This window comes from Melanerpes formicivorus, unplaced genomic scaffold (assembly GCF_026170545.1).
Source record: "Melanerpes formicivorus ecotype bairdi unplaced genomic scaffold, bMelFor1.0.p_v2 SCAF_115, whole genome shotgun sequence".
In the NCBI taxonomy this organism is placed as follows: domain Eukaryota; kingdom Metazoa; phylum Chordata; class Aves; order Piciformes; family Picidae; genus Melanerpes; species Melanerpes formicivorus.
This window is the reverse complement of record NW_027142467.1, coordinates 1,245,564-1,264,427: the sequence shown is the minus strand read 5'-3', so window position 1 is coordinate 1,264,427 and position 18,864 is coordinate 1,245,564. Positions and strand designations below refer to the sequence as shown.

At 51.1% G+C, this 18,864-nt stretch overlaps 1 protein-coding gene across 3 annotated transcripts in view; it reads right to left on the bottom strand.

Moving 5' to 3' along the window:
* Window positions 1-470: 470 nt before the first annotated feature.
* CPNE1 (copine 1) overlaps window positions 471-18,864 on the bottom strand; it is a 57,999-nt gene continuing 39,605 nt past the window's right edge. For all 3 annotated transcript variants that reach the window (XM_068167325.1, XM_068167326.1, XM_068167327.1), the window contains exons 8-16: window positions 15,145-15,243; window positions 13,984-14,070; window positions 13,820-13,879; window positions 13,262-13,395; window positions 12,542-12,596; window positions 12,412-12,463; window positions 11,165-11,298; window positions 10,082-10,318; window positions 471-1,466 (exon numbers count right to left, since the gene is read on the bottom strand). In XM_068167325.1, coding sequence (XP_068023426.1) covers window positions 1,350-1,466; window positions 10,082-10,318; window positions 11,165-11,298; window positions 12,412-12,463; window positions 12,542-12,596; window positions 13,262-13,395; window positions 13,820-13,879; window positions 13,984-14,070; window positions 15,145-15,243 — 975 coding nt within the window. In that variant the 3' untranslated portion in view covers window positions 471-1,349. The remainder of the gene's footprint in view (window positions 1,467-10,081; window positions 10,319-11,164; window positions 11,299-12,411; window positions 12,464-12,541; window positions 12,597-13,261; window positions 13,396-13,819; window positions 13,880-13,983; window positions 14,071-15,144; window positions 15,244-18,864) is intronic.

Sequence of the window (18,864 nt, the reverse complement as noted above, 5' to 3'; positions counted from 1 at the left end):
CTACCAGCTTCACAGCCCGAATCGCCAGGGCAGTCTTCCAACGTACTCTCACCACTTCCTGCTTCACCTGGTAGAACAGGCAGGCTCCTTCCTATGCCCAGGGCAAACAAACAGCTCAGCTCACTGCAGGACAGGGCAGCCAGAATATGCACTCAGCAGTCTTCGTGATTAACAAGTAACAGAACTAATGATGATGGACAACTTGCTCAGGTTGTGCAGCTGATCACACTCACAGAATCACAGAACATCAGGGAGCTCAAAAGATTGCCCACTCCAACCTGCCAGAGCAGCATCACCTAGAGGTCACACAGGGACACATCCAGGCAGATTCTGAATGTCTCCAGAGAAGGAGACTCAGCCTAGGCTGAAATGCTGAATCAGCATCTGGCTAGTACAGATGATCTTCCATAAAGCAATACATCTGCATGGGGGAACAGGAGAAGGAAAAGCCTAGGAAGGAAATCAAAATGCAGAGATGTTATGTGAGCCAAAGTAGAGAATTTATTTGTGAACATGCTGACCACTTGCAGTGCACTGACAAGCAGGTTTCTTATCTCCACCTTGAACTAAACTCTCAAAACTGTGCTTTGCTATCACAGGCCTGCTCTTCAGTCTCCAGACCACCTTAGAGACAGTCCTGAGGACAAGGGCACTCCTTTGTGCTGTTCCACAGTTATGAAATGAGGGTTTCATAACTTCTGCAGCACCAAGTCACTCAAAGCATCTTTATTTCAGTGTTTCCAGTTGCTGTATTGTGAGTCCCATTCATGTGACTCATGAACCCCACCCCAAATTAATTACTTATTTGTGGAATTAAAGTGCAGTGTTCTTAAATGGCAACAATGGCCCCAAGCAAGAGGCCATCACAGAAGCCATTTCTGCTGGTAGAAAAATGTGACTGAAAGATTACAAAGTATGGTCACTGAAATGGAAAAATAAATCTCTCTCTAAAAACAGACTGGCACTTTATGAAGGCACACCAGGAGCTACCTCAGGCACCCAACCAACAGACTTTGGTACCAGCCAGGATAGAAGGGTCCCCATTCCCAAAGGAAAAGCCTACCAAGAGCACAGGTAGGCAGCGTGACAGCAAACGTGGCTGTGATGCTTCTGCTGCCAAGCTCAGCGTGGAGGCAGCACTGCAAGAGCAGCTCTGGGAGCAAGCAGCAGATGGGCTGTGTGAAGCCATGAAGGATCAGTCTTGCAAGGTGGAAAACCAACAAGTTCCACTCTTCTGAGTCTGTGTGAGTGCCACCATCTGCAGGCAAGGAGCACTCCAAGTGTGCAAGGGAGCACACAGGTGTAGGGAACTCTCTTCACCTCAGTGGTGGCCAGGGTCAGGCTGCAATCTATAGTGCCTTTACTTCTGGTGGTTTCACAGGAGGCCATCCCTGCCACTTATAGTAGGACACCAGCTGCTTGGGCACTTCAGCCAGAACCACCTGGGAAAGCGCTTCCCTGGGAGCCTGCAGGGAGAACAAGGGAGAACAAAAATCAGAGATGCTGCAAGGAAAGGTCCAGGGTCCAGCTCAGAAAATTCAGAGTGCAGCCCCTCCACCTGCCACATCTCACTTTGCTCCTAGAGCTTTCAGGAGCACCTGACAATGTCCATGAGCATGGCTGCAGAGAACCACTCCTTCCCACCCCATACTACTCTCACCTCAAGCCCAGGCTCACACAGCCTTTACATGGCCCAGTGTGGGTGGGAAGCTGCCCCAGCCACTGGCAATCTCACTTATTAATCTTCATTCAACTCCAATTTGAACCCCTAGGTGTAAATGCCACTGTCAGCTAGCAAGGGCTATCTGTGAGTTAGGACTCACAGCAGAACTTGGGAATAATCAAGTAAATGCAAAAAAGAGGGATAATGATATCACCAGGCCTTCATGTGACATGATGAGGGACAACACACCAGGGTGGGAGGGATGAGGGCTAGTAAGGGCCTGTTGCATGCAGCATGCTGAGCATACAGCAGCACACTCAAAATCTGAAGTGATGACCAGGGGCCCCCATGGTAGTAACAGCCAAGAAGAAAACACCAGCACAGGCAGGTCTCACAGGGAGGTTGGTGGCCATGGAGGTGGCCAGGAGCGGGCTGAGGGCAAGAGTGAAAAGCAAAGGATTCATTCCCTCTCTGCAATGCTTCCAGACCAATGCACAACGCCAGCAGGAGCAGTTGGAGATCTGCATTAGGCTGCACAACTATGACACAATTGGAATCACTGGAGCGTGGTGGGACAGCTCCCACGACTGGAGTGCTGTCACAGAGGGCTCTCTACTGCTCAGGACTCACAGACCAACCAGGCAAGGCAGTGGTGTTGCCCTCTGTGTGCCAGAGCAACTGCAATGTGTCGAGTTCCACCCAGGGAGGAGGCAGAACAGGGGGAAAGCTTGTGGGTGAGAACTAAGGGATGTGGAAAGGTAGGGGGAACTGTTGTGGGGTCGTCTACAGATCACCAAATCAAGCAGAAGATACTGATGAGGCCTTCTGCAGTCAACTGGAGGTAGCCTCTAGCACACACTGCTTGGCTCTCCTGGGTGACTTCAATCCCCCTGGCACATGTTGGGAGCCCACACGGCCAGGCCAAAAGGCTCCTGCAGCGTGTCAGTGACAACTCTCTGATGCAGGTGGTGGAGAAGCCAACAAGGAGAGGCACTGCTGGACCTTGCTTTGACTAAGAGAGGAGGACTGGTTGGGGACAGTAAGGCTGGGGACAGCCTTGGTGGCAGTGATCATGACATGGTGGAGTTTAGTACTACACAGGGTAGAAGCAGGGCTGTAAGAAGGATTACAACCCTGGACTTCTGCAGGGCTAACTTTGTACTCCTCAGAGATACACTTGTAGGGATCCCATGGGCTAAGACTCTGGAAGGTAAAGGAGCAGCCCAGGAAAGTTGGACAAGTTTTAAATGCCACTTCCTCCAAGCCCAGGAGAGGTTTGTTCCCTTGAGTGAAAAACGGGGTAGAGGTTCCAGGAGATCTGCATGGAGGAGCAAGGAGCTTCTGAAGGAAGTCTCATGGAAGAAAGACACAGTTCATGGAAGAAGGGACTTGGCACATGGGAGAACTATAGAGTAATTGGCCCAGGGCAGGTAGGAAGGCAACAAGAAAGGCCAAAGCCCTCTTGGAACTAAAACTGGCAGAGGAAGTGAAAGAGAACAAGAAGAGCTTCTTCAAATCTATCAGCAGGGAAACAAAGGACAGGGAAGGTGTGAGCTGCTGAACGAGGAGGCAGCCCTGAGAGCTGAGAAGGCAGGGAAGGCAGAGCTGCTGAATGCCTAAGTCTTCACTCCTAAGACTTCACTCCCCTGTGAACTCCAGACCCTGGATGAAGGAGAAGACAACTGGAGGAGGGAAGACTCTCCACTGGTCAATGAAGACTGGCTTAGGGGTGGGTGACACAGATTGAATAGCCATAAGTCCCTGCTGAGACGCACCCAAGAGTGCTGAGAGAACTGCCTGGTGCTGCTGCTCTGCCACTCTCCAGCACTTCTGTAAAATCCTGGCAGACAGGAGAGGTGCTGAGGACTGGAGGGAAGCCAATGCCACTCCAGTCTTCAAAAAGGGTGAGAAAGAGGTTCCAGGAAACTCCATCCCTGGAAAAATGATGGAGCAGCTCATTCTGGAGGTCATCTCGAGGCACTTGCAAGAGAAGATGATCAGCAGGAGCAGTCAGCATGGGGCAGGAGCTCAAGTGGTGTTCTGCTCAGTCCCCTCAGTGGCAGGGGAGTACACTGAGAGGAACAAGAGAACCCAGACCATCAACAATTGGCTCAGGGGATGGTGCCAGCAGTGGAATTTTGGGTTCTTCGATCATGGGCAACTTTTACTGCACCTGACCTGCTGGGTCCTGATGGGGTGTAATTACCTAGAAAGGGTAAGAGAGTCCTAGCACTAGAGCTGGCAGGGCTCATTAAGAGGGCTTTAAACTAGGTCTGAAGGGGGTGGGTGAGGAAATCAGTTCCTCTGATGAGGAAAGAGTGGGGCACAAATTAGGGTCAATTGGGAAGTCGAGAGCCCAGCTGAAGTGCATGTACACCCCCTCTGCTCTGCCCTGCTGAGAGCTCACCTGGAACATTGCATCCAGCTCTGGGCTCCCCAGTTCAGGAGGGACAGAGATCAGCATTCTGTGATGTCCTAACTGAGTGGGAAGATGCAGGCAGAACATTGGAGTAGTCTACCTTGGCCTTAGAAAGACTTTTGACACTGTCTCCCATAACATCCTTGTGAGGAGGCTCAGGAAGTGTGGGATAAAAGAACAGTGAGAGGAGTACCACAGAACACCATAGAATGAACCCGGTTGGAAGAGACCTTCAAGATCATCGTGTCCAACCCATCAACCAATCTAACCCACCTAAAAAACTAACCCATGGCACCAAGCACCCTGTCAAGTCTCCTCCTAAACACCTCCAGCAATGGTGACTCCACCACCTCCCCAGGCAGCCCATTCCAATGGGCAATCACTCTCTCTGTGTAGAACTTCTTCCTAACATCCAACCTAAACCTCCCTTGGTGCAGCCTGAGACTGTGTCCACTTGTTCTGGTGCTGCTTGCCTGGGAGAAGAGACCAACCCCTGCTTGTCTACAACCTCCCTGCAGGGAGTTGTAGAGAGCAATAAGGTCACCCCTGAGTCTCCTCTTCACCAGGCTAAGCAATCCCAGCTCCCTCAGCCTCTCCTCACAGGGCTGTGTTCCAAACCCCTCACCAACTTTGTTGCCCTTCTCTGGACACCTTCCAGCAAGTCAACCTCCTTCCTAAACTGAGGGGCCCAGAACTGGACACAGGACTCAAGGTGTGGCCTAACCTGTGCAGTGTACAGGGGCAGAATGACCTCCCTGCTGGCCACACTGTTCCTGATGCAGGCCAGGATGCCATTGGCCTTCTTGACTGCCTGGGCACACTGCAGGCTCGTGTTCAGACTACCATCGACCAGTACCCCCAGATCCCTCTTGCCTGGCTGCTCTCAGCCACTCTGACCCCAGCCTGTAGCTCTGCACTTGGATGTGTTCAATCTCCTGCCCTTGGACTCTGCCCATCTGTCCAGCCTGTCCAGGTCTCTCTGCAGAGCCTCTCTACCCTCCAGCAGATCAACTCCTGCCCCCAGCTTGGTGTCATCAGCAAATTTACTGATGATCGACTCAATGCCCTCATCCAGATCATCAATGAAGATGTTAAAGAGCACAGGGCCCAGCACTGATCCCTGGGGCACACCACTGGGGCCTGGCTGCCAGCTGGCTGTGGCACCATTCACCACCACTCTCTGGGCTCAGCCCTCAAGCCAGTTCCTAACCCACCGCAGTGTGCTCCTGTCCAAGCCAGGGGCTGACAGCCTGGCCAGGAGTTTGCTGTGGGGGATGGTGGCAAAGGCCTTGCTGAAGTCCAGGTAGACTCCATCCACAGCCTGCCCCACAGCCACCAGGCAGTCACCTGGTCACAGAAGGAGATCAGGTTGGAGAGGCAGGACCTGCCCTTCCTAAATCCATGCTGGCTGGGCCTGAGCCCTTGGCCATCCTGTAAGTGCTGTGTGAATCAGGAACTGCTTACACAGTAAGGTCCTGCGATGGGTTAACCCATCCTGGAAGCAGGGGGGGAGGGCTTGTGAGAGCATTGCCCTCCCTGCAAGGGGTTTTCCCCCTGGGAAACTAAATTAGTCTGTTCCACTCCCCTTCCCTGCCCAGCCAGGCTGTAAGCAGCAGGACACTGCAGCCATTAGGTCTCCTGGCTCCCTGCTTCTCTGCCACGTGGTCAGGCCTGATCCTTCTCCCTGCTGCTTCCACAGGAACTGGCGGTTCCCACGTGCCGGAAGGCAAGCCGGCGGGGAAGGCAACCAGCCTGGATGAGCAAGCAGCTCCTGGAGGATTTAAGGGGGAAGAGGAGGCTGTATCACCTTTGGAAGGAGGGGAAGGCTTCTCCAGGTATGTTCAAGGAAGCTGTTAGATTATGTAGGAATAAAATTAGGGAGGCTAAGGCCCAGCTGGAACTGAAGCTGAACACCTCAAAGACAATAAAAAGCATTGTTATAAATATATTAACAATAAGAAGAAGGGCAGGAAGAACCTGAACTCCCTAGTGGACCTGGAGGGGAACACAGTTACTGAGGATGAGGATAAACCTGAGGTCCTGAACACCTTCTTTGCCTCAATGTTTAACAGCAAGGCAGGAGGAGTTCAGGACGAGTGGTCTCCGGAGCTGGGCAATGGGGTCAGGGAGCAGAGTAATACCCTGGAAATCCATGAGGAGTTAGTTCGGGACCTGCTGAGCCACTTGGATATCCACAAGTCCATGGGACCAGATGGGATCCATCCTAGGGTGCTGAGAGAGCTGGCAGATGTGCTAGCTAAGCCACTCTGCATCATTTTCCTCCAGTCCTGGCTCACCGGTGAGGTCCCAGGTGACTGAAACTGGCCAACGTGGTCCCCATCCACAAGAAGGGTCGGATGGAGGAACCTGGAAACTCCAGGCCTGGCAGCCTGAGCTCAGTGCCAGGGAAAGTGATGGAGCAGATTGTCCTGGCGGCAATAACTGCGCACCTGAAGGACGGCCAAGGGCTCAGGTCCAGCCAACATGGATTTAGGAAGGGCAGATCCTGCCTCTCCAACCTGATCTCTTTCTATGATCAGGTGACCCGCCTGGTGGATGTGGGGAGGCCTGTGGATGTGGTCTACCTAGACTTCAGCAAGGCCTTTGACACCGTCCCCCACAGCAAACTGCTGGCTAAGCTGTCAGCCCGTGGCTTGGACCATTACACTCTGTGCTGGGTTAGGAACTGGCTGGAGGGCCGGGCCCAGAGAGTGGTCGTGAACGGTGCCGCATCCAGCTGGAGGCCAGTCACCAGTGGTGTCCCCCAGGGATCAGTGCTGGGCCCTGTCCTCTTCAACATATTCGTTAATGATCTGGATGAAGGGGTAGAGTCAGTCATCAGCAAGTTTGCAGATGACACCAAGTTAGGGGCAGATGTTAGTCAATTAGAGGGTAGAAAGGCTCTGCAGAGGGACCTCGACCGACTGGACAGATGGGCAGAGTCCAATGGGATGGCTTTCAACAAGTCCAAGTGCCGAGTGCTGCACTTTGGCTACGGCAATCCCATGCAGAGCTATAGGCTGGGGTCGGAGTGGCTGGAGAGCTCCCAGACAGAGAGGGACCTGGGTGTGCTGATCGACAGCCACCTGAATATGAGCCAGCAGTGTGCCCAGGTGGCCAGGAGGGCCAATAGCATTCTGGCCTGCATTAGGAATAGTGTGGCCAGCAGGAGCAGGGAGGTCATAGTGCCCCTGTACTCTGCTTTGGGTTAGGCCGCACCTTGAGTCCTGTGTCCAGTTCTGGGCTCCTCAGTTTAAGAAGGACATTGAAACACTTGAGCGTGTCCAGAGAAGGGCAACAAGGCTGGGGAGAGGCCTTGAACACAAGCCCTATGAGGAGAGGCTGAGGGAGCTGGGATTGTTTAGCCTGGAGAAGAGGAGGCTCAGGGGTGACCTCATTGCCCTCTACAACTACCTGAAAGGTGGTTGTAGCCAGGAGGGGGTTGGCCTCTTCTCCCAGGCAACCAGCACCAGAACAAGGGGACACAGTCTCAAGCTGCGCCAGGGGAGGTTCAGACTCAAGGTGAGGAGGAAGTTCTTCACCGAGCGAGTCGTTCGGCATTGGAACGGGCTGCCCAGGGAGGTGGTGGAGTCATCGACCCTGGAGGCGTTCAAGGGGAGATTGGACGTGGCACTTGGTGCCATGGTCTAGGCATGAGGTCTGTGTTGATGGGTTGGACTCGATGATCCTCGAGGTCCTTTCCAACCTAAGTGATACTGTGATACTGTGTGATACTGTGATACACCTCTCCAAGGAGACTGCTTTTGTATTCTTTTTTTTCCCTCCCATCCATCCTTGTTCCTTATCCCTGTGAGCCCTACCTGGTTTGTGTTACATATATATATATATTGTTTAAAGAAAAATTCTTCACTCCTCTACTTCCAAGCCCACTCCAAATCATTTCTTGGTGGATTTGCTCCTTCCCTTTCTTTTTTCCTCTCTCCTCTTGGGAAAGAGGAAGGGCAAGCAGGGGAGGGATTCTCAGCCTTTCCCCCATCAGAGCCAGTGCTCAGTCCCAGTTAAGGCTCAAACCACCACAGGTCCAAAGAGTGGTGGTCAGTGGTGCCAAGTCCAGCTGGAGAGCTGTGACCAGTGGAATCCCCCAGGGATCAGTGCTGGGGCCAGTCCTGTTCCAACATCTTCATCCATGCCATTGATGAGAGAACAGACAGACAGAGTCTGCTCAGCAATTTGCTGATGACACCAAACTGGGAGGCCTGGCTGAGACACCTGAAGGCTGTGAGGCCATTCAGAGGCTGGGGCAGACTGAGAGCTGGGCAGAGAGGAACCTCATGAGGGTCAGCAAGGATGAGAGCAGAGTCCTGCAGCTGGGCAGGAAGAAGAAACTGCAGCAGGACAGGCTGGGAGGGGATCTGCTGGGGAGCTGCCCTGGGGAGAGGGACCTGGGAGTGCTGGGGGGCAGCAAGTTGTGCCTGGGACAGCAATGAGCCCTAGGGGCCAAGAAGGCCAAGGGGGTCCTGGGCTGCATTCAGAAGTGAGGCCAGCAGAGCCAGGGAGCTTCTCCTCCCCCTCTGCTCTGCCCTGCTGAGAGCTCACCTGGAACACTGCATCCAGCTCTGGGCTCCTCAGTTCAGGAGGGACAGGGATCTGATGGCGAGAGTCCAAGGGAGGGCTACAAGAATGCTGAAGGGACTGCAGCACTGCCTGGGGAGGAGAGGCTGAGAGCCCTGGGGCTGTGCAGTCTGGAGAGGAAAAGGCTGAGAGGGGGTTTAATAAATGTCTACCAATAGCTGAGGGCTGGGGGGTCAAGAGGGAGGGGACAGGGACAGGCTCTGCTCAGCTGCACCCCGTGACAGGACAAGGGGCAATGGATGGAAACTACAGCACAGGAGGTTCCACTTTGTGACCATTTGAGGCTGTCCCTTTAAGAAAGGGAACATGGTGGTCGGATGTTTGTAAACGAAAGACGGATCTAAACTAATTTCATTGGTAGATTGGGAGGAAGCACCTTCTGAACTGGGAGTGCAGCAGAGTATCCTGAGCATTCCTACACTTTTCTGGTCAGTCTGTCTTCCCCCTCCTTCGGTGGCTTGCAGCTCGCTGCTTCTGGGCTTTCAGCCAGGCTTGACCTTGAAACTGCTAAGCTGCAAGGCCTCTATTAACTGCTTTCCAATTAACACAACTGCTTTTATTTTTTTCTCTTTTCTCTCTTTCTAACCCTCTCTGGGGAAAGGGGGAGAGAAGGGGGAGCAGAGGTGGGGAACCCCCTCAGCAGAGGGGGGAACTCTCATTTCTGTGCTACTTTGTTGTATATTTCTGTATATATTGTAAATTCTGTATATATTTCCCCATGTTTCCCTGCTTTGTAAATATACAGCACCCACTGCTTTGCTAATTCAGCTGCGAGGGTTTTTTTCCCCTTCACATTCCGGTGGGGGAAGAAGGCCCAGCCTTTCCCTTCCAACCCTATGACACACTTCAACATGAGGGAGAACTACTTCACTGTGAGGGTCTCAGAGCCCTGGAGCAGGCTGCCCAGAGAGGTTGTGGAGTCTCCTTCTCTGGAGACTTTCCAGCCCTGTTTGGATGTGTTCCTGTATGCCCTGTGCTGGATTCTGTGGTCCTGCTCTGGAAGGGGGTTGGACTGGAAGATCTCCAGAGGGTCCCTTCCAACCCCTAACATCCTGTGAGCAGTGGAGCTAGGGAGGAGCTGGGGAACAGCAGGACTGCTTTGACCAGCAGAGAATCATAAAATGAATCGCAGAATGCACTGGGCTGGAGGTCATCAAGCACAACTCCCTTCCTGTAAGTCAACCCCAACCAGACCAGGTTCCTCAGAGCCTCATCAAGCCTGACCTTCAACTGACCTTCAGGGACGGGGCCTCCACCACCTACCTGGGCAACCTTCCCTAGTGTTCCACCACCCTCATACTAAAGAGCTTCTTCTTAATGTCCAATCTAAATCTATCCTTTTCTAGTTGAAATCCCTCTCAATGAGCCCTAGGCACTAGGACTCCTCTGAAGTTAAGACAACTTACAGCTTTGAACTGCCGGAAAGGCACAAACTGGACAATGTCTCTCACAGCCGGCTCCCCCGTCAGGGACTTCAGGACACCACTGTCTCCATCCAGGAACTCCATGGCTTTGAAATCAGCTTCACCAACTCCAACAATAATGATGGACATTGGCAGCTTAGAGGCATCGACGATTGCTTGCCTTGTTTGATCCAGGTCAGTGATCTCTCCGTCTGTGATGATCAGCAAGACAAAATATTGCTGGAAAACATTACAAAGCACCCAGTCAGGGAGTTCAACACCAAAGCTCACAAACTGAAGACAAATGGAAGGCAGAAATGGGACAGTGTTGTTGATCAGACAAAACCAGAACACTGAAGAAACTTCAGTTCATTTCCACTTTTTTCACATGCATGTAATGCTTTTTGCTGTGCCCTTCAGATTTCCTTGGCACTAGAAAATAAGACAGAGGCTTAAACTCATTCTCTAAAGAACAACTGCATTCTCTACAGATGACAGAGCTTGGCAAGAGGGGTTAGAGTGATGAAACTGCTGAGAGTGCCCAGCTGGTCTGAAAGCTAACACAGCACCCCTGCACCCTTCGCATACCAGAAAGCTGTGAAAAGGAGAAATAACATTTGAGCAATGTAAACTAAAGTCAACATCCATCAAGTTCAGTCCCTATCAATATACACCAAGAAAATGCCCACAGCCTCCCTTGCAGGCTGATAAAAGAGAACTTGAGGAGGGCAGATTTAGACCAGACATTAGGAAGAACTTCTCGATGGCAGGGGTGGGGAGACACTGGCACAGGCTGCCCAGGAAAGTTGTGGCTGCCCCCTCCCTGGAGGTGTTCAAGGCCAGGCTGGGCTGGATGAGGCCTTGAGCAACCTGGGCTGGTGGGAGGTGTCTCTGCCCATGACAGGGGGATAGAATTAGATGATCTTTAAGGTCCCTTCCAACCCAAAGCATTCTCTGAGTCTATGAACCAGACTTTGGATCCTAAGAAAGGAAGACAACAATGCTACACTGCTCCATTCTACCCCATCGTGCAGATGGAAAGCAAACCAACCCCACAGAGTTCCAGAGAACAGGGCATGCACTCACTGAAGCAGTTCCTTGTTGTGCTGAATGTGCTGCAAATCTTGCCACATGGTTTATGATAGGGGAGAAATTGGTGGGCCCATAGAGCCGGAGCTGAGGCAAGATCTGGCGGTAGGCATCCACTATTCCTTGGATCCCTGTAACACAAGGAAGGAAGCTGTCACAAGAGCCTCTCAACTTCCTCAGCTCTCATCTCCCCAAGGGCAAATAAGCAGCAGGACACAATGCACAGAGCTGATCCAGACACAGACTTGCAGATTTCTCCCCTCCATGCTTCACATCACATTTCTAACATCACAAAGCTAACAGCAGCTGTGGGAAATGCAATCCAGTGAAGGCGTGCTGACGACTTTCTTTGCCTGCCCTCTCTACCTGGGTCTTGTTCAAACGCTTGCAGCCTACTCAGACAAGGGCAGGAGCTCTCTGGAACAGGAGCTTTTTGTTTGGCTGGACAGCCAGACAATGGTCAGCGCCCCAGGAGCCAAACATCTCTGTAACAGCATTAGCTTGATTGCCCACTGGGCAGGTTGCACTGTGGTACCTCTCAAAATACTGCACAAGGACCCTTAAAGGGCAAAGATAGACCCCAGTGAGGCAGACAATCAGAAAACACTTGACTTTAACACCCAATCTCAGATCCATCATATTTTTTTGTTTGCCTGAGACCAGGGAAAAAAGTCAAAACCCAAAGGGAGTTACAAATGCTTATTCAAGGACAACTCTGTCTCTGCACACTGAGAGACTTCTTAGAACCAAAAGGTCATAATCCACCTGAGAGAGCAGCCACTGGAAATACATGAAACAGCCTCCACTAAGAAGATGGCTATAAAGAAAGAAAGTTTTTAGGACAAGCCTTTAAAAGATAACATTCAGGCATGCAGGCTGCTGCTGATAAAACCACTGCCCCCTGACAGCCTTCGTAGGTGGCTGCTCCGGAGGCATAACTGGCACAGGACCTTTGCTGATCTGACCCCGCAGCCACCTGCAACAAACGAGAGGTAACCAACCTGCAGCAACACAACACAAATTTCAGACTAACAATCAAATTACACCTGGACCCCTCTGCTGGAGCCTGTGTAGCCCATGCAGAATTCTGCATCAATCCACATTCACTGTCAGCACCCAGGTGAGAATAAATCCAGTCTGCTGCACCTCTTGGTGCTCCACCTGTTTTTCAAGAGTTATGAAAGTGGCACAACACTTCAAACACCTGTTCCTCTCAGTGAAGTATTTATTAGAGGCATCCTTACCTTGACAGTAAGGGTTGCTGGGGTTGAAGTTCAAAGCAAACTCATGAGATACCTAGGAAAAGGTACACTACATACAGTTAGAGAGCACAGATGTGGACAGAGCAACTGCTCAGTGTTGTGAAGGTCATACCTGCCAGCTAGGAGGAACCTGAGCTCCAAATCCAAAGGCAGGAAACAACTTGTCCCTGAAGAGAAAAGGCAACAACAAGAAATGAGAAAGAGCAATTCTTTAATAACCCACTGCTCTTATGCCCAGAAAGCAGCTGAAGACCAAGACTCAATTCCTGCCCTGAGGAATGAGTACACTATCCAGCTAACCAAGGCTCAATTCCTGCCCTGAGGAACGAGTACACTACCCAGCTAACCAAGCTACCCAAGGGTTTCAGGCTTGGGCTTGACACTTGCAGAATTTCTTGCAGTGCAGCACCCCACAGGACTCTAAGATTTCCAAGTAGCAAGAGAACAGCCAACTCAACCACAGCCTGGCTAAACAACAGAGCAGACAAACACATGCTGCCATGGAATCACACAGGGCATTCATGTTTGAAATGCCCCATCAGCAATGAAGAATTAGTGACCAGCCAAAGCAGCATTTCAGAGGTCATAAAGAGACTGGCCTGGAAGGATAAACCAAGCAAACATGCCAAACTACAGAGGGCTGCCATTTCCCCTCCTGGCAGCAACAGAAACAGGAGAAAGAAGCAGCAGCAGCTGAAGGGACCTCCAAAGGAAAGGTAGCAACTCAACGGTTGTCATGTCACGGCCCTGGAACAAGCTCTCAGTCTCAATCATGGAGGATTGCTGTGACATTCTGGATGCAGTGGCTGGATCAGGTAAGATCACTACATACGTGTCATAATCCTGGACTACACTTCCCACACTCCAGATGGCAATCAGGTACTCATTTGTCCCATCTGGGCTGATGTAGTGAAGAGAATCTGGTGACCTGGGATCTCCGTTGGAGCCAGTGAAGTCTACACCCACCTAATTAGTCAAATGATGATAACATGTCACAGATGCATCACCATAAGCACAAGAGAAGAACTAATCATACCCAGAAAGAGGGTGAGACCAAGCCTACAGAGGTCCCTTCCTTGCAGGCACATGCACCCCTGTGCAAGAACAGGAAACTGCCTGTGTACCTTTTCCCACTGGGTACAGGTGTAGGAAGCTGCAATCCTTTGCACTGACTGAAATGATTTCTCTAAGGAACTCTAAGAAGCTCTCTAGCTCCATTAAAGATGCCACTTGATCAAGAAAATTAAGAGTGTAATTTGGATTTTGCAGTCTTCATCACTGCAGATCCACATTGTGCTTGCAGCCATTCACACTGCCAGCAGAAGCCCTCATCACAATTTCACTGCTCGTCCTCTCACCCATCAATATATGCAGTGGAGAAACAACTCACTGTGAAGTTAATCTGGCAGCCTCCCATGATGTAGTCCAGAAATGAGTACTCTGTCTCAATCTAGAGGAACAGACAGACAGTGTTACACCTCCTCCCCACAAGAAGAGTTTCATTATGATCAGAAAGTTAAAAGAAAAGCTACAAAACAACAAAAATCTTCCTACCTTGAAAGACTTCACCCTAAAGATGCCAGAGTGTTTGTAGCTCCTTTTCTTTTGTTTCTTCTCAGGATGAATGCATTCAAACTCCACCTACGTAACGAAAGCACACAAGGAGCAAGTCTCAGAACCTGCATTTACAGTGGGCAAGTATCTGGAACAGAATGGTGTCAGGGCATCACACAAAGAGGCACCCTAACACCTGGCAGAACTCTGAAAGTTACTTTGAAAAGGTTTGCAACTCCTTTGGCTGCTGACAGGTTACATTGGACACCTTCCTTATCAGCACTGAGGACAAAAAGCCCTCAGCCAAGTCCTTCACCTCAAAGGCTGTTACTCTGTGTGTGCAGAGATGGGACAGTGTCACTGTGCTGGGGGGAAGAAGCTGATCACTGATAAGAGCATCTCTCTTAACACAATCTGGACATGGAAGAGGCCAAAGAAGTATAGGCTGCAGGTCCCCAAGGGCAGTGTTTCAATTTTGTTTTGCTCACATTAGTTCTGATTTCACATGGGCTGGAGGAAAAGGGAAGAATCTTCCACCAGCTCTAGGATGACAACCACAGAAATCAAGCTGGTTGGCAGCTGGGAGCAGCTCTAGTCTATGCCCTGAATGCAGATTCATCTGTCTGAATTCAGATAAGACAACTCTATGAGTTTCAAAACATTAGTTTTCACTGAAGACAGCACAGAGAAACTGCCACCAGGTGTGAAGGGCTCCAACTTACTCTAAACTGGATGCCCAAGAAGACAAGGGAAGAAGAGGGTCCCTTGGCAGCACTGCTGTTGTTAGCTAGAAAGGTGACCATAGTCCTTGTCAGGGTGACCAGCCCAAGCACAAACAGTACCTTTGCACTCATGGTAAAGCATGGCCAAGTCTTGACTCAGCAGAGGCAAAAGCAAGCCCCACTGCTGGGAAAAGTGGCTAGCAGACAGCAGGCTCAAGGACCTCCTTAGGAACAGGAATGGCAGCAGTACCCCAGCAGAACAGAGCAACAGAATTCCAGCACCAGGTTTTGTTCTTCCCAGATGCTGGCTTAGTTATAGAGAGACAGAAAAATTCACCTGTGGAGGCCACAGCTAAAAACACATCACTGAGGGCAGCATTAACAGGGGCTTGTAAAAACCAGCTCTGGACTAAGTCAGCAAGAGATTGTGGAAGCTCACCGGAGAGCCATCCGCTGCTCCCTGCAGCTGGGCCAGGTCAGTCTCAAAGGTGCCTATCAGGTCATGGGAGCCATCACTGTCGTGGTCTGCACACTGCACCTGCAAGGGGAGAGAGCCAGCCACGGGCAGGTGAAGCACCAGGGGAGAGCAGCAGCTGCCACCACCTCAGCGCCTGCTCCCAGCAGCTCCGCAGCCACAGCCGTGAGCTGCTCATCACACCTCGACTGGTGGTGTCACCTGGATCACTCACTGAGCTGGCAGTAAGAGACACTCAGAACCACAGAAAGCCCTAACACTTCACAGCCCAGATGTATAAATGCAGGATCACACAGGACAGGACATGAAGCCAGGGTAATGAGAAGCAATCAAGACTTGGTTATCTAAGCCCTTTCTGAACAGACTCTTTTCTTCTGCCCAGCAGCAGCTTTCAAAGAAACTGATTTCATTAATTCACACAATGGGTTGGGTTGGAAGGGACCTGAAAGATCATCCATCCAACCCCCCCACCATGGGCAGGGACACCTCTCACTAGGCCAGGGTCTCAAAGCCTCATCCAGCCTGGCCTTCAGCACCTCCAGGCAGGAGGCAGCCACAGCCTCCCTGGGCACCCTGTGCCAGGCTCTCCCCACCCTCACTCTCAACAATTTCTTCCTCATCTCCAGTCTCAATCTCTGTCTTCCAGCTCAAAGCCATTGTCCTTCATACTGGCACTGCCAGCCCCTATCAAAAGTCCCTCCCCAGCACCCATGGAGCCCCTTCAGGTACTGGAAAGCTGTTCAAAGGTCCCCCTGGAACCTCTTTTCCAGGTTTAACAGTTCCAATTCCATCAGCCTGTCCCCCCTGGGGAGGTAATCCAGTCCTCTGATCATCTTTGTGGCCCCCTCTGGACCCTCTCCCATCAGCTCCAGGTCCTTTTTGCATCTCTGCATCTGGTGTCAAGGAAGTTAAAAATACTTAAACATCCAGTTATGTTTAAAGTGGTATCAAAGGCTTTGGAACCAGATAATGCCCAACAGCAATGCACTTGAAATTCAAAACATGCTAACCACTGTGGCTCCAAGCAAGCACAGCAAGGCATCCACAGTCAGGAGCTGCCCACAGACCAGCCATGAGCAGCATTTGTAACAGGCACAATGCACACACCTGCAGAGCATGATTCCAGCAGCAGTCTCATCAGCTGCCTCCTCCACACTGCAGTTCTCACCTGCCACAGATCCAAGAACTCTCCAAGACCTGCTGATAAATACTCCAGAATAAACCACAGTGACAGTTTCCTCCTCAGGACAAAGGGACAGGATGCACCCATGTGTTACACCTCACTAAGGATGTAAATCCAAAGGCTATGTGTCTGAATTGAGACAGGCTTCTTTTAGGACTACTTTAACCCCCCAGAGACCTTCCACTGTTATCTATGGGAAGCCAGCATAAGTCAGATGAAGTGTGCTCTAGTCTAGACACCTAAATGAGAAGCAGAACCTTATCCTGGCCTGCATCCAAAGCAGCATGGCCAGCAGGTCAAGAGAGGTGATTCTGTCCCTCTGCTCTGCTAAGCCCTCGACTGCAGTGTTGTCTCCAGCTATGGGGGCACCCAAACAAGAGACATGGAACTACTGGAGATGGTCCAGAGGAGGCCGTGAAGATGAGCAGAGGGCTGGAGCACCTCTCCTACAGGGAGAAGCTGAGGCACTTGAGGATGTTCAGCCTGGAGAAATGAAGGCTCCAGGGAGACTTTAGAGTTCCATTTCAATACCTGAAGAGGACCCACAGGAAGGCTGAGGAGGGACTGTTCAAAGGGCCTGTGGGGGTAGGATGAGGGGCAATGGTTTGAAACTGGAGCAGGGAAGATTTAGGTTCACTATTAGGAGGAAGTTCTGCACAATGACAGTGGTGAAACACTGAACAGGTTGCCCAGGGAGGAGACATTTAAGGTCAGACTTGATGTGGCCCTGGGCAGCCTGATTTAGTTGCAGGTGTCCTGCTTCCTGCAGGAGGGTCTGATGAGACAGCCTTTAAGGGTCCCTTCCAAGTCAATGCAAGCTGTGAACCCTTTAGTCTCTTGATGGAAAAACAAGATCACCTCACAGACAGTGCCCCCCTTTGCCCACTTTCATCCCTCCCAACCTGACATTTTCCCACTCTTCCACATGCTCCACCACTGTTGACATCCATTCCACCTCTCAGCAATTCTGATGTTTAAATATCACCCTAAAGTAACTGTGTTATGCCAGGGACACCAACAAATACAGAAGCCAAGGTATGGACTCCTGGTGCAGGGTGGTCCTCATGCCAACACACCTGGAACACTGCAGAGCATTCAGCAGCTGCAGCCTCCATCCACCTCTGCTCCCCTCCTTTGCTCCTCCTGCCCCTCCAGCCATGTCACTAAAACTGGAGTGAAGAGCAGTTCCCTGTTAGCTCACAGTACAGCTCAGAACAGATCTCTTTGTGCAAGGGCTTTCTAAAGCTGGGCAAGAATCAGTGCCTGCAGCCCACAGCATGGAGCTGCTGCTGCAGACAAAATCCTGGTAGCAATATTGCAGAGTACTGCATAGAGTCATAGACTGGTAGGGGTTGGAAGGGACCTCCAGAGTCCAACTGCAGTGCAAAGCAGGATCATCCAGCACAGGTCACACAGGAACATGCCCAGATGGCTTTTGAAAGTCTCCACAAGCTCTCTGGGCAGCCTGCTCCAGCACCCTCACACTAAAAAAGTTTCTCCTCAAGCTGAGATGGAATTTCCTGTGATTGAGTTTATGTCCACTGTCCCTCATCCTAGCACTGCAAAGAGCCTGGCTCCATCCTACTGACAGCAGCATTCAGGTAGTTATAGACATGGATAAGGTCACCTCTCAGCCTTTGCTCATCAGACAGACACCCAGTCCCTTCTGCCTCTCCACAGCTGTTGAGCTCTCTCCAGTAGTCCCCGGTCCTCCTTCAACTGGGGAGCCCAGAACTGCACACAGTATTCCAGATGGAGTCTAACTAGGGCTGAACAGAAGGGGAGGAGAACCTCCCTCGACCTGCAGGCCACACTCCTAACACATTCAAGTCCACTATTGGCCTTGTTGGCCACCAGGGCACATTGCTGTCCTATGGATAACCCACTGTCTCTAAATTACCAATCAATTATTATCAGTAAATCCATGATCATTTATTTAATGATTATTTCTTGCAAATTAACTACCCAACACTCACTATGAGCCTTGCAATATGCTCAGCAAGTACAAGACAGGAGGAACTCTCAAATCTCACAGTACATAAATGCCACAAGCTGGCAGCTTGGGTCCCAATACCAACCCCCCCAAATTCCACATCTGCCATTCCCACCTCCATGGCTGTGGGGCAGACATGCTGCTTTCATTTGCTCACATCTGTAATGAAATTGCCAAGAAGCTCAGGCTGTGCCACCCATCTGAGCTGCTCTTCAGCACAGAGCATCACACTGAAGTATTACCAAAGCATTCAGTAGCCTCGTCAGTGTGAGCAGGAGGGTGACATCAGCACACAACCTCACACAGCCTGGCAAAGCTGGTGTTTAGGGGACACATCAGTATGGCTGCTTCCACTGTGCTGAAGTCCAAGGAGCTCTTCCTTCACCTTTACCTCACACAGACAGAATCACAGAATCATTTTGGTTGTGGAAAAGCCCTCTCAGATCATCCAGTCCAACCATTCTCCAGCTCTACCAGGGCTGTACTAATCCATGTCCCTTAGCACCTC